Below are 14,491 nucleotides of genomic sequence, written 5' to 3' on the forward strand. Positions count from 1 at the left end.
AGCTCCCAAAGCCATCACTGTTGTGGCAAAGGGCAGGTCAGCCCACCTACCTGCTTTCTTATCCCAACTGCTTCTCCCCAGGTGGGACCGGTATGTGCATCAGGAAAACCAAAGCATCCTGGAGACACCAGGGGGCTTGACTGGATTTCACAGTGTCTAGAGATGAGAAGGAACCCCAATGAGTGTCCTGAAGATTGGAAGAAGATATAGGAAAGGTCAGGGATTCATTGAATGCTTTGCATTTCCACCTTAGCTGCTTATTAATTGTAACGATGGTCCAAGGATGGTCCTTGGACCTGGATGGTCCAGGTTCTCAGGATTTGTTCTCTAAGTAGTAGTTTCAGACCTCCTTGGAAGCCTCCTTGTCTTTGTTCGTTTCCGTTTTCTTTATGCGGAAGGTAAAACCTGGCTTGATTTTTAATATGCTCTTCCACTGCAAGATTTTACCAGCTTTGTATCGAACTGCCACACCTAGAAAAACTCTGCCATACCATGGAAAGCAATTAAAAAAAAGAAAACATAAAAAAAAAAAAAAGAAAAAAAAATGCAGCTTCTTTTCCATTCTGCTTCTGGAACTTACTCTCTGGAAAGCTGACTTTGCAGGCCCAGAGGAGATCATGTTACTCTCAACAGAGCTCAAAGAGGCAACTTATTGTTCTAGGCCACTGGCATTCCCCTTCCTCAGACACTGCCCGCAGAAATAACAAGCAGCTTAAGCAGGGCGACCTTCTGAAACTGTCAACAGCTCGAGTTCCCCAATTAGTGTCTGGCATCAGGGCACCTTGAAGCCAGGTAACCTTAGTGGGAAAGCAGAGTTAATACAAAACAAGAAAAGCCTGTGGGGAGGGGAGAAGCCTCTTCTGCAGCACGAAGCACAGCAGCAATGCATAAGGTGAAGAGCCAGGGCTCTGCCAAGGCCCCCATGGGCAGCAGGCTACTGATTTGGGGACCTGACCATCAGAGGTAGGGTCTCATCCCCGCGCTTGCAGCTGAGCCATGGGGACAGCAGTTAGCACAGAGCCCGTATCTGCTGGTGCATCCCTTCCTCACCTTTTGGGGACAACACTGGGAGGGGGAGTCTGGCTGTAGAATCACAGAACGGTTTAGGTTGGAAGGGATCTTTAAAGATCACCTAGTCGATGCCCCCTGCCATGGGCAGGGACATCTTTCACTAGACCAGGTTGCCCAACACCCCATCCAGCCTGGTCTTGAACACTTCCAGGGATGGGGTATCCACAGCTTCTCTGGGCAGCCTGTGCCAGTATCTCATCACTCTTATCATAAAGAATGTCTTCCTTGTATCTAGTCCAAACCGACCCTCTAGTTTAAATGGTTACCCCTTGTTCCATCACTACAGGCCCTGGTAAATGTCTCTCTCCATCTTTACAAGCCCCATTCAGGTACGGGAAGGGGTTATAAGATGTCACCAGGATCTTCTCTTCCCCAGGCTGAACAACCCCAACTCTCTCAGCCTGTCCTCATAGGAGAGGTGCTCCAGGCATTTCACGCCTGTTAAAAGGAGACAACCCCTCCAAAGTCCTCACTGCATCAGCCCCACCGGCTTTCCAACCACCAGTGCCTGGAGGGGGACACCCCTCACCCAGAGAGCCAGATGCCCCCGGGCAGCCTCCCTGAGTCCCCCAAACCACTCTGGGGCTACTGGTGCTCCGCAGGAGGGATGCTCTGACCCCCCTTTCCCCCCCCCAGACACCACCTCCCCAGCCTCCAAAATTTCTTTCTGGTTAATCCTCCAAATGTAGCTGTAAAAAAAAAAAAAAAAAAAAAAAAAAAAAAAAGGATGGATTTGGGGGGGGGTCCTTACGCGGCTCCAGTGTCTTGTCCCCATCCCCCCCCCGCCATCCCCGGTAGTCCCATCCCCGTCCCGCCCTTTGCCCGGAGCCGCCCCGACGCGGCTACCAGTGGCTGCGGGCGATGGGGGGGAGTTGTCCCCGTTGCCCGCCCCTTCGGAGGCGCGGCCCGGCCCTTCTCCGGCGGGGGGGGGGGGAGCGGTAGAAAGGGCGGGCGGCGCGGCGGGCGGCGGTAGTGCGCGGAGCGGCATCGCGCAAGGGCCGGGCCCCGCCGGGGACGGAGGGTGCCAGCATGGCTCTGGATTTCCTGGCGGGATGCGTCGGCGGTGAGGAGCCTGGGGGGGGTGCAAAAAAAAAAAAAAAAAAAAAAAAAAAAAAAAAAAAAGGGGGGGGGGGGAATGGGGAAAGGAAAATCGGGAGGAAAAAGGGGAAAAAAAAAGATGCAAAGAAAAGGGAAATGAAAGGGGGAAAAACAGAAAATAAAAAAAAGCGGAAAAAAGGGGGGGAGGGGAAAAGGGGGTAAAAACAACATTGGGGGAAAAAAGCGGAAAAAGGGGGGAGGGGGAAAAGGAGGGGGGAGGGGAGGGCGCGGCGCTTTTTTGGGGGGGAGCGGAGAATTGCTTTAGGCGCGGGGGGAAGGGGAGGGGGGGGGCGATGAGAGCGGCCGCCGCGTTGCAGGTGGGGGCCGAGCCCGGGCCGGGGGGGCGGGGAGGGGGGGGAATGGGGGTGGTGTTGGGGACAGCGGCGGTGCGGAGCGGCGGAAGGTGTCGGGGATTTCCCAGTGGCAATTAGCGGCGGGGGGGGGGGGGGGAGGTGCGGGGCGTCCCTCCCCGCGGCGGCGCGGCAGCGGCGGGGTTCGCTCCGGGGGAGGGGGGGGGGGGGGGGGCGCCCTCGGGGTGAGCAGAGGGGCAGGAACGGGCCCGGGGACCCCCCCCCGGCTGCGAATATTTATAGCGGAGAGAGTGAACGCGGAGAGGGAGGGGAGAACGGCGCCGCTCGCCGCGCTCTTCCCCGTGCATCTGCTTACGGCCTTCCCTCTTCTATTTTTAGCCCTCGTTAAATTGTGCTCGGGAGGTTTATTCTCGCGTCTTTTCAGTTATTTGCGTTTGCTGTTCTCCCTGCCAACCTGGCAAAGACGTTTTTTTATTATTTTATTTTATTATTATTTTTTTTTCCAGCTTTTCTCTGGCTTCATCCCAGTGACCCCTGCCTGCCAGGCAGCCCGCACGGGCAGCGGTGCCGCTGGGCTTTTCTCGCTGAACACAGTGCACATCGCTATTTTTCACTGAATCACAGAATGGTCAGGGTTGGAAGGGACCTCTGGAGATCACCTAGTCCAACCCCCCTGCCAGAGCAGGGTCACCTACAGCAGGTTGCGCAGGATGGCATCTGGATGTCTCCGGAGTGGGAGACTCCACCACCGCTCTGGGCAGCCTGTGCCAGTGCTCTGCTGCCCTCAAAGTAAAGAAGTTCCTCCTCCTGTTTAGACGGAACTTCCTATGCTCAAGTTCGTGCCCGTTACCTCTTGTCCTATCACCGGGCATCACTGAAAAAAGACGGTTCCCATCCCCCTGGCACCCTCCCTTTAAGTATTTACTATAGTCTTTATATATTTTTGTCACTTGGACTGTCTTGCCGCTGTGCCGGCCTTGAACATCCTAGAGCGGCCCCATGTTTCTGCTACATCTTCTCAGGGAGAGATATTCTCTTCCTGCAACTGTGGGAGGGTGCACTGAAGCACTGGTAGTTCTTGCTGGCAGTGGTCATAAAAGGATTGAACTTCCAGTTCTAGTCCTAGTCACAGGAGTAGGGAGCTAGAGGATCCCTTGCTTCAGCCAGTACTTGTGTCTTTCGGTGCAAAATGTGTGTGTTCAGATTATTATAACTAACAGGCCTGCATGGAACTTCTCAAAAGTCCTTAGACACTAGAATAAAGCAAAGGTTTCTGGTAATGCATGGTCCTTCTGCAGGTGCTACCATCACATCTCGGAAGGCTGTGGGCAGAGAGCAGGAATTTTCTCCTGCCTTGAGAGCAGCATCCAGGTTTTCTCTGCCTCCAGTGTGGCACATCCATGAAATCATAGAATCATAGAATCGTTTAGGTTGGAAAGGACCTTAAAGATCATCGAGTTCCAACCCCCACTAGACCAGGTTGCCCAAGGCCACGTCCAGCCTGGCCTTGAACACCTCCAGGGATGGGGCCTCCACAACCTCTCTGGGCAACCTGTGCCAGTGCCTCGCCACCCTCACAGTGAAAACTTCTTCCTAATGTTTAATCTGAACCTGCCCTCTTCCAGTTTAAAGCTGTTCCCCCTGATCCTATCGCTACCTGCCCTAGTAAAAAGTCCCTCCCCAGCTCTCCTGTAGGCCCCCTTTAGATACTGGAAGGCCGCAATATTTTGCTTCAGAGGAAATCCTCAGTTTCTGTCCACTGGACTTGCCTTGGGCTGAGGCCAGGAATGACTGCCAAACGTCCTGTATGACATGACACGCAGTATGGTCACACGCCTCGACCCCCAGCTGGGGCTCAGAAGCCCGACGGGAGCATAAAGGCACCCAGTGCTGGCCTGAAGGACCCAACCGTAGCTCCCTTACCTTCTGACTGGAGAGGATGCTCTGTAGCTGCCTCCCAGTAAGGCTCTGCACTCACACCTCGGGCTGGTGCTCGGGCTGCTGGAGCCACAGACCCAGGGAGAAAATGATGAGGCATAACCACGGCATTTGTTTTGTTTCAGGAGCTGCCGGAGTGCTGGTAGGACACCCATTTGACACTGTTAAGGTGGGTTGATTATGAAATACCTTTGTCTCTGGGTAGATAATTTGAAGGTTTTTTTCCAAAGAGCAGGGGAGGGAAAATAAAAAAAAAAAAAGATCCCCAGACCCTGTAGGAGCATAAATCTGTGCTGGAGAGGTTGGAGCAAGCCTCCTCCGCCACGGTTTATAGGTGTGCAGTCTCCAGCTCTTCAGAAGTGCAAATAAAATTCTTTGTATGTATGTATGGTTCGACCCAGTAACATGACAAACGTTGGCCTAAAAACTACAAGTTCATCAGTGCAGTAACAACGTCGTATTTGAAAATACGATCTTAGGTTTAACTGAATTTTGTTCTAAGCTTGCTTCTCTGCAGCTGCTCGTCACTAACTGCTAAAGCCGCCTCTCCCTGCCTTTGTAATTCCAACCGACTTTGGTAGTAGGTTGAAAATTTGTGTTTTGTTTCCCCCTCAAGCTCTGCTACTTACTTACTCAAGAATTAATTCGTTACGCTATAGCCAAAGGGTGTAAGTGGATACAAATCCACAGCATGAAGCTTGTCTGGGGGCTTTTTCTTCCCTTTAAGTAATGTTATATATATCTTTATTCTTTCCCAGTTAAAATTGATTTTTCTGATGGTCGCTTAGCTGTAGGCATTATGCATGCTAAGGGTAGCTAAGAATGCCTCAAAGATAAGGTTTGAAATCTCCTGGAGAGCCCTCCAGCCCGGACTCTCAGGGGTCAAAGCCCATTTTTCAGAATGGGATGACAACTTAAAGTCACTTTTTGGCAGCCTTATCCGAAGTCTCGCACTGGAAGAATAGAAGAAGGGGTGCCAATATATTCCCTGCTAAATTAATACATCAGATCACTTGACTGCAGCAGACAGCCTGCCACCCGCTAGAGCTATATTTGGCCCACCCTTACCTTGCTGAATTTAGATATGCAAAGGAAGGGCTGATAGCGTTACTGAGGTCATCACCACATTCCGTATTCTAGCACATGGTTAATTCAATACAGATTTTCCTCTCCAGTGGATATTAGTCCTCGCCAGTCAAGTGCAAGCTGCTCAAATAGTAAAAACTGTACGCATGTTTCTCAGACTATGGTAAATTTGACTGTTAAGTAATAGAGTTGAATCTGAGTATATATTTTGAGGAATTGTATTATCCATCCAGACTTGCACTTTTTTTTTTTTTTTTTTTTTTACGGTGGTACAGGGCCAGCTGTCTTTTTCTCTCACCCCCATCCTGCCAAGTTTTACATGCTTAACGTAAGGTGACGGGTCATTTCGCTGAAGCCAGCAAAACTGCTAATATTCTACGCTCAGACTACAGTTAAGCATGTGTGGGTTGGTTTTGGTTTTTTTTTTTGGTTTTCAAGTGGAACATGCAACTAAATATTTAAATGCCTGCAAAACTGGGGCTCCTGCGCTAGTCCTAGCGGATGTATTAATGCAAAATAGATGGGTTGGCTTTAGAAAAAGCATCTTGCCTTACAATAGAGCAAAGCGGTTTGTTTCTGGATGACTTTAAACGTTTTATGAAATCCAGTGTGGCACACTATATTTTCATACCCATGAAGTATAAGCATTTATCTTATTTTTTTGTCAGAAAAATACTAATGCTTGTGTTATTAGTCACCACTGTATGTGGGAAAACTAACACTGTAACCGGTCTTTAAAAAAAAAAAAAAAAAAAAAAAAAGGCATTGCATAACTTGTTTTGTATGTATGTGTGTTAAGAATTAACCCTTTTTATAGTTCCGCAGTGTTTAAAGGGCTAGCTGGTAGTCACCTTAGACTGTAAGTTTGTAATATAACTGAACAACGGGAGAGCTGCTTAGATAAGCCAGAATTTTACTTCTGTCTTGGCTTTTAAGTTCTTTTTTTGGCCGGTGATCAGGTTTCACAAAGCGGGGAGGGGGATGGGGGGGACCCGCAGGGAGAGGCTGAGCCGGCGAAGTCGCCCTGCGAAACCCGCAACTGAGCTGACCTCAGAACTGGCAAACTCCTTGTCCCTGGTTTGTTGATGTAATGTATAAAAATTGCTTTTTTGCTTTTAACTGCCTTTACTTTCTGAGCTAGGGGCTGTCTTCATTAACAGCAAAAGTGTTACTTTGTTGTAGATGACAGATAAGCCTCATCCCGGGAGAGTTACCTAGTAAGTATAGCCCAGGTGAACGCTTCTGTTTCTCTCAGTCTTCATTTATTCCCAAATGTATTAGTTCAAATAAAGACCTGAAAGACTTATGAAGCTTTTTCCCTTTTTAGTTTTAAACTGATGTGTCCCTCTTCTACAGCTATGGCATGGAGGGAGCGGGGTTTAAATATCCCTTTTTTTTTTATTATTATTATTATTTTTTAAATGTAAAGTCTTATTCTGAACCTTCTTTCTGGTATGCATTTCTGGCTGTGCACACAGGGGCTCTAAAACTGAATCTCAGGCACACTGTTGTTGAGGTCTTATCCGCTTCACATCCCCGGAGGACATTTTCATTGCTCAAACACTTCTAAATCGCTTATTTTGCACATTATTGAATGCTTGGACTGCTTTGGGGGTGCGGTGGTTTGGGGTTTTGGGGTTTTTTTGCTTAGTCTTGAGTACCTTTACTGCAAGTCTTAAGCGATGAGAAATTACAGCGTGTAACTATTGGACCTAAAACCTCAGTAACAGTGGTTTCAAATAAGAAGGAAGCAAGAATATTGGGCAATGAATACAACAGAGGGTTAAACTTGGCACATGGTTCATCCTTCCTGTAGTTGTACACCCTAAAGAGTTTGTCGAATATGGCATTAACACTCATGAAGTAAAATTTCCCCTGCATCCCTTGCCTTACCCGCCGGTTTGCTACCGCGGGTACCCCTCGGTGATCAGCGCTGTGCTCAGATGAAAGAGCTGTTTTTAATTCCTGGCGCTGGAGCGTCAGTACCCTGACGTATCCTACAACAGGGCTTAATTGGTCAATTTTTCACAAATCGCTTGGACGAAACCAGTGGGAGCTGTATGCCACTGGGAAATTCAACCTATGCCCAGAATATGACTAATTCTAAACTAGTAAAGATAAGTGTATAGAAAAGTTAAGGTGAGCTGCAGTTCTCCCAGAGCCCATACGTGAGGAAGTCCCCTAATTTCACAGACGGGGACCAAAAAAATAGCAGTAAACCGTAAATGGAGTAAACCCTTCGTTTTGTGCAATTCTGACAGCTTGTTAAGATTTATGACTCGCTTGTGGTTCTGCTTCTTAAGCAGTTTTAACAATCTGCCTACCCCCCTAAACAGCACTTTGAGTAACAAAGGGTTTCTTTCCTTTGATTCCTACCAGAAGGCCACTTTTAAGGCTAAGATGTTTTAAAACCCTCTTCCACCTTGGAAGACCCGAGGTGGTGTCAGCCTCCCAGCCTGGCTAGCATAGACTAACACATACACTAAAAAGACACTGAAAAACTAAAGTTCTGGTTTACAAAGCACAAAATGACGTGCTGTAGGAATATATAAAAAAATACATACTGAAACTGTAAGTAATTTCCTTTTTTTTTTTTGCCTCAAAGAAAGCTAACCTGAATATAGAATTTTGACAAACTGTGTCCCCAAATCCTTTTCTAGACCCACATCATCTCACTGGTCTGTCATTGTTGGAGTGGTGTATATTATTACTTTAAAATCTTTTTATCATTGTTTGCCTAAAGTCAGCACAGACCTGATAATCTTTTCTTTTGTTCAGAATAAGAATCTTGAAGGGTTTTTTTGCCCCGGAGTTGCAGCAGCAGCATCATTAAATGGTTGATAAGCATCTTTTCTGAGGAACATTGCAGTCCTCCATGCTGGAGATCAAAGACAGATTTCTAACTTTACCAATCCAGCGAAAGCAATTTATTGAGGTTATGGCAGCATAGGGCTTTGCATGAACTAGGTAGCTTTGAGACTTTTTTTTTTTTTTTTTTTTTTTTTTTTTTAAGTGTGCCGAGGACAAATTAGCGGGAGAAAACCAGAATTGGAGTTTCCCATTAAAGGTTAAAAAACATCTCGCAAAAGGGCCCATCTCCAAATGTCACCAGTTAGAATAGCATCTACCTGTCCAGCAAAACATCCCCTTTCTGCTTTGGAAAAGCTAATTGATTACTAACATTAAAGATTTGAAACAGCCACACCCTCACAAATTGTTTGTGTTCAGCAGGTTTAAAAAAAAAAAAAAACAAACAAACAAAAAAACCCAAACAAAACAGACAAATGTAAAAGGACAAGTGGATTTTTATTCCTTTCCTTATGCAAAGTAAGACACCTTAAGAGTCACTTCGCAGCTACCCTCTGGAAAAAAAATAAATAGTCAGATATCACTGAAGGGTCCCAAGTCTGGTAGCCAGAAATTGTTGAAAGTTTCCATTCTTTTAAAGTTATCCTTATTTCATGCTTGGCTTGTAAATAAGTTCTTATAAAATTCTATCAGGTTTGAACAGATATTCCTTAGCGTGATCAGAAGTATTCTTGGCAGCTAAAGAAAGAACTTCATGTAGCCGGGACTGGAGAACTTCAGTCTGAAACTCTAGAGAAGAGGGTGCCCTGTTGTACTGCCACATACTGTTTTTCCTAATATTCACAATAAGTTAATAATCCTCCTCCCTTCGCGTTTTCACCCCCAAAATCAATTCAAAACACTTACAGAGTATTTTTAAATTATTTTGCCACATACGGCATTCCAGTGTCCAGCTTGTGCTCTTGCATATACATTGCTATAGCAAATCTCCATATATGTACAAGACACTACTTTACCACTTAGGCTGCTCTTGACATACAAATCAGTATCTCATACAACTTTTTATAGGTTCGTCTACAAGTTCAAAATGTAGAGAAACCTCTCTACCGTGGGACCTTCCATTGCTTTCAGTCCATCATAAAGCAAGAATCCGTAAGTACAAAATGAATGCTTTGCGTATTTTCTATCTTCATATATTTTGAATCAGAAGGGCGGGAAAGCTGTTAAAAAAACCCCACAGATATTGAAGATCAAGAGATGAACATATTGCGAACCTCACCTGACCATAGGGCAGATATTGTAGTCAGAAGTTTCTGGCAAACTTCATGAGGATCACTAATTTGGAAGTTCATATCTGGATGTCAACTTTTAAAATGAGTTATTTGAATAGCTAGTTTTCCAATAATCCAAACAACCTGAGCAACGAGTGAAGAAATTGGTGAGGTTTGGGTTTGTTTTTTTTTCCTGCTGAAGCTTTAAGACCATAACTAAAAGGGTGCCTTGAGGCTTTTAGCTACTTAAAAAATAAAACGTATAGCATTTACCAGGAAACTTCTCTCTGGATGGTCTAAGATTATTTTCTGGGTGCGTCCAACTATATATTTGTACTGCTAAAAGTGTTTAGAAGTTCGTGTCCTAGGCAGGGATGAAGTTGTTATTGCAACACAAGATGCTACTGATCTTCTGGCCGCTGTTCGAAAGTTAGGGCACAAGGGAGACCAGAAAGGCCACGTTCTGCACGGTTTCAGGAGGTTCTCAGCACCACTGTTGAAAAGGATTTTTTCCTTCCTTCTTCCATTAGGCTTTTGGACTCTATAAAGGTATCGGGTCACCAATGATGGGACTTACCTTCATTAACGCGCTCGTGTTCGGTGTACAAGGAAATACACTTCGTGCTCTTGGAAAAGACACTCCTTTAAACCAGTTCCTTGCAGGGTCGGCAGCAGGGGCCATCCAGTGCATCATCTGCTGTCCCATGGAGTTGGCCAAGACAAGAATGCAGCTTCAAGGAACAGGTGAATACAAACTAAAAATGAAGAACTACAAAAATTCGCTGGATTGCTTGATCAAAATCTATCGAAAGGAAGGGCTGAGGGGTATCAACAGGGGCATGGTCTCCACGTTCATAAGAGAGACTCCGAGCTTTGGCTTTTATTTCCTGACCTATGACTGCATGACCAGGTATTTAGGCTGCGAAGCTGAAGACAGTTACGTTATTCCCAAACTGCTGTTTTCCGGCGGGATGTCAGGAATCGTGTCCTGGCTCTCCACCTACCCCATGGATGTGATCAAATCCCGGCTTCAGGCCGACGGAGTCGGAGGTGTCACGCAATACAACGGCATTTTAGACTGCGTCAGAAAGAGTTACCACGACGAAGGCTGGAGGGTGTTCACAAGAGGTCTCACTTCCACGCTTCTGCGTGCTTTCCCTGTCAACGCAGCCACCTTTGCTACTGTCACGGTGTTCCTAATGTATATGAGGTCAGAAGACAACCTTCGTGAATGTGAACCAGGTCCAGTAATCCAGCAGCCTTCCAGTTTGTGAACCTTATCCATTTGTTCTCCTGATCCGGCGCCCGGCTGGTTGGGTTTGGGGTTTTTTTTTTTGTTTTGTTTTGGTTTTTTTTTGTTTGTTTTTTAAATGTAAACACTTGACCCGCACAAGTGGTGTAACTGTATGCTATCTGTATAAAGAATTCCTAAAAGTGTCAGATTAGGATTTCATCTCATTACTCGTATAAACAGCATATTGCCTTATTAAGGACTTCATATCCAGTAGCATCCACGCCAGATGGGGACCTGCCTTCAGAAAGTCCTGTACAGTTATTGTTGCGGCTCCAGAAGAGGATCTGGAGAATCTCATAGTACCAGAAATCAGGTTTTCTTCCACTCACGTTCTGAATGACTGCGTTGAGTTGAATGCAGAAATGTTTTCAGGAAAGAAATGCTCTTTTTGTGTGTAACAGGAGTAAGTATAGTTCTCTAAGGTGAAGTAGGGGGAGGAAATTAAATGGTGGAGGCATTTTGCAGGTAACCCTGAACTATTTCAAGACATGCACTAGCATTCAGCTAGCCATGTGTTTTACTTTTCCTCTGCTTTTATATGTCAGTGGGTTTAGTAGCAACTTTGTTCATACTGGTTTGCCAAAAAAAAAAAAAAAAACAAGCAACCCAAAAAAAACACAAACAACAAAAGACCCCCAAATAAAAATACGATTTGTTCCTAAGCTACTCCCTTACCTTTCAGCTTTGAACAAACGTCTTAAGCACAAAGTTAGCATCTGCCCTCATATGCACTTGTTCCTTTAAATCTCAAGGCTTGTAAGGGTTTAGGGAAACTTGAATTTAGTAAGACTGATGTTATTTGCCTTCACCTCTGTTTCTCAGTTGGCGAGTGCACGGATCGTATTGACTAGCTTCAGCCCAAGTAGGCTCTGTTCTCTGAAGTTAATGCAACTTTCTGCCGCTTCTCCCAACGTGTCCCATAGCAGCCAGTGATGTACAGAAGTCCAAGTCCTACCTGTGGTATTGCACATGTTCGTGGGTGCAATGTTAGCTTAGCAGCTTGAAGTATTGTAGAAGTACATACGTCTTTAGAAGTGGAGGTTTCGTACCTTTCCAGAAAATAGGGGTGTAAGTGTCTGAAATGGTTGGTGTTGAATAGACTCGCGTTATGAATTCAAACAATACTGATTTTTATGTATTCGGTTACAGTACTACTGAAAAGACGACTGAAAAGGGTTTGGGAGAATTTTCTTTTTACCTTAATCCGCTGTGCTCTTTTTCCTTTTAGCAGTCTGTTCAAGAGGGATTGCATTAGTCAAAGAGCTATAACAGTTTCATAAGATTTGCAATAAGAACTACACATATTTGGCACAAATAGCCAGGAGGGAGGAGTGCACGTGTGTGAGGAATGTTCTGAAACGTATCAAACTAATTCAGTAAGTACAGCTTGTTACACTTTTGGTTGGGACAAGTGCAATATGTGTTTAATTTATATGAATTTTCTAAAGAAACCTTACTTCATAGCATTTTGCACTGTAACACAATATGCTGGAGAAACCTGTAAAACTGGTATGTCTTTTTATACCTTGGAGGTATGTCGGATGTTTTAGTGCCTACTTGCACTGAGATTCAAATTGAATGTTAAATCTGTCTACTAAGCTGCATATGCACAACTCACGGCAAAGACCATTTACACCTTTGTACAGTAGTCTGTAATTATTGTATATAAAATTGAGGGAATAAATTTTTTAAAAATTTTGACTTTGGTTCTTTATGAAGTTTCTCATGTTTTACTCAGATGCTTCCTTGAGTTAACCCTAGCTTGCAAGAGGGTGGGGTGTGTGGCTTTTGCCCGAAGGAACCTGTCTGTCCATCCCCACCTTCCCTGCAGCCCAGGAAGGGCAGTGCCTTGCTCAGGTTTAGAGCACATCAAGAGGTTCGTAGAAGGGAAGTTGCCCGAGCTCGCTTCTTCAAATTGATCTTCTCAGGGAGTACCTCACTTGAAGATACTATAGGTACCAAGAGAACAATCCTGCTGTTAGTACTGGCAGCACGCTCGGACCCTTCATATTCCGCGTTTATTTGGTTGAAGCAGTGCTGGTGGGCACCAAGGCTGTACAGCAGCAGAAGACAACTCTGGGGTCCCTGTGGAGTCACATGGCAGTCATGTACCCAGTCTGCCAACAGCACTGCTCGTACCTGAATCAGAATAACGCTTGGCTCGAAGACACACAGCCTTAGCAAAAAGCTGGGGAGGTTTTTTGGTTTTAGGCAGCGCAACTACTCCAAAGGGCATCAACATTCCAAATAAAAAGCCACGCAGGAAAAGCAGGATGATTTGTGTTACGACCTATGAAAAAGACGTGTCATTGCTGCTGAGAGGTTATTTCAGGTACTGGCTCCGCTAATTCATCTTCTTAAAGGGTAGATACACACGGCTGGAAAAAAAAAAACCCTGTCAAGCCTCAGTTTACTAGGTCAGAAAAGGGAAAGGCCACCACTTCTCCAACTAACCGTGACCAGGGGCAGCTCCAGACAAGGACCCCCCCTGTTCTCTCAGCAGGAGCAACAACGTTGAACTATGGCACAGAAACAAATCCTTGGGACAGGCAAACAGTGTCTCCCTTAGAAGACAGTAATATCCTTACATCAGAAAGGACTGTGCAATATTTTACTTGCAGTACTGACTAAAACATTCTCTCCAGAAATTCATTTATCTGGAACTTTATAAACACTCAGTAGCAGACACCAGCGGTTACTCAAGAAGCCTAAGCAGAGGGTAACAGCCAGCTTTCAGCCTCCTCTGACGTCAGTTGCTTCAAATCTGTGCAACTCCCAACTCCTACATCAAGCTAGACGACAGCCTCAGCCTTTTTAAACGTGATTCAGTTCCTTCCTGCCAGATTTTTGATAATGTCAGCCAAACTAGCCAAATCAGACAGAACTGTACGCTGCCTCCCCGGGTCCTCCTTCCCACAACCATCACGATACTGGGTAGGAGATGCTCTTAACAACTGAAGAGAGTAAGAAGGTAAAAGTCACTGATAGTACGACTCACCTACTATCAAGTCCCCGTGCTCTGCTCTTTCTTCTGACCCACACTGCTACTGGATGGGTCATACCAGTGTTACGAGCTGCAGTCACAAATAAGCTCAATTAGGACAAAAGGAAAAAAAAAAAAAAAAAAAGCACCCAGGTACAACCCTTCCAAGTTTTAAAGTTATTGTAGTGAAACTACTGGGGAGAAATGCAGTTCATTTATCACGTCTGCAATTGCAACCTGACAGTAGTTTTTTGGTCCTCTCCTCCTTGCCTTTCTCCACACACAGCTCCACACACTCATGAAAAGGCAGCAAGATGTTCAAGGGGTAAAAACCTGTACGTTGCAGGTACAGGGCACGTATCGAACTGAGAAAGTTACTAAGAGGTAAGTATAAAAAGTTGACCCTGCAGAGATGCGTTCCTTCTGCAAAATTAACTATATTTACTCTGATGCTGGAAAGCAGTTGTTAACAGCTGGTGTTAGCCAGACTTTTGATCTGTGAATAGTTAAAGAACAACTTAAAGCCCAGAAATGTGCCAAACAGCCTTAGGTTAGCAGATGGTGCTATTAAATCCCTCTTCTCCCTGAAAACCAGAGAAAAGAGAAGCTTACCCCAAGGCAACATGCCATA

At 45.5% G+C, this 14,491-nt stretch overlaps 1 protein-coding gene across 1 annotated transcript; it reads left to right on the plus strand.

The window, feature by feature from the left end:
* Positions 1–2,100: 2,100 nt before the first annotated feature.
* Positions 2,101–12,578, plus strand: SLC25A29 (solute carrier family 25 member 29; the record flags this gene model as incomplete). Its single annotated transcript, XM_082484769.1, has 4 exons — positions 2,101–2,134; positions 4,544–4,587; positions 9,381–9,464; positions 10,114–12,578. 4 exons carry the CDS (start codon positions 2,101–2,103, stop codon positions 10,855–10,857), a joined length of 906 nt encoding a protein of 301 aa, XP_082340895.1. The 3' UTR covers positions 10,858–12,578.
* Positions 12,579–14,491: the final 1,913 nt, after the last annotated feature.

Source organism: Vanellus vanellus (genome assembly GCF_965231255.1).
Source record: "Vanellus vanellus genome assembly, chromosome: 6".
NCBI classification, from domain to species: Eukaryota; Metazoa; Chordata; class Aves; order Charadriiformes; family Charadriidae; genus Vanellus; species Vanellus vanellus.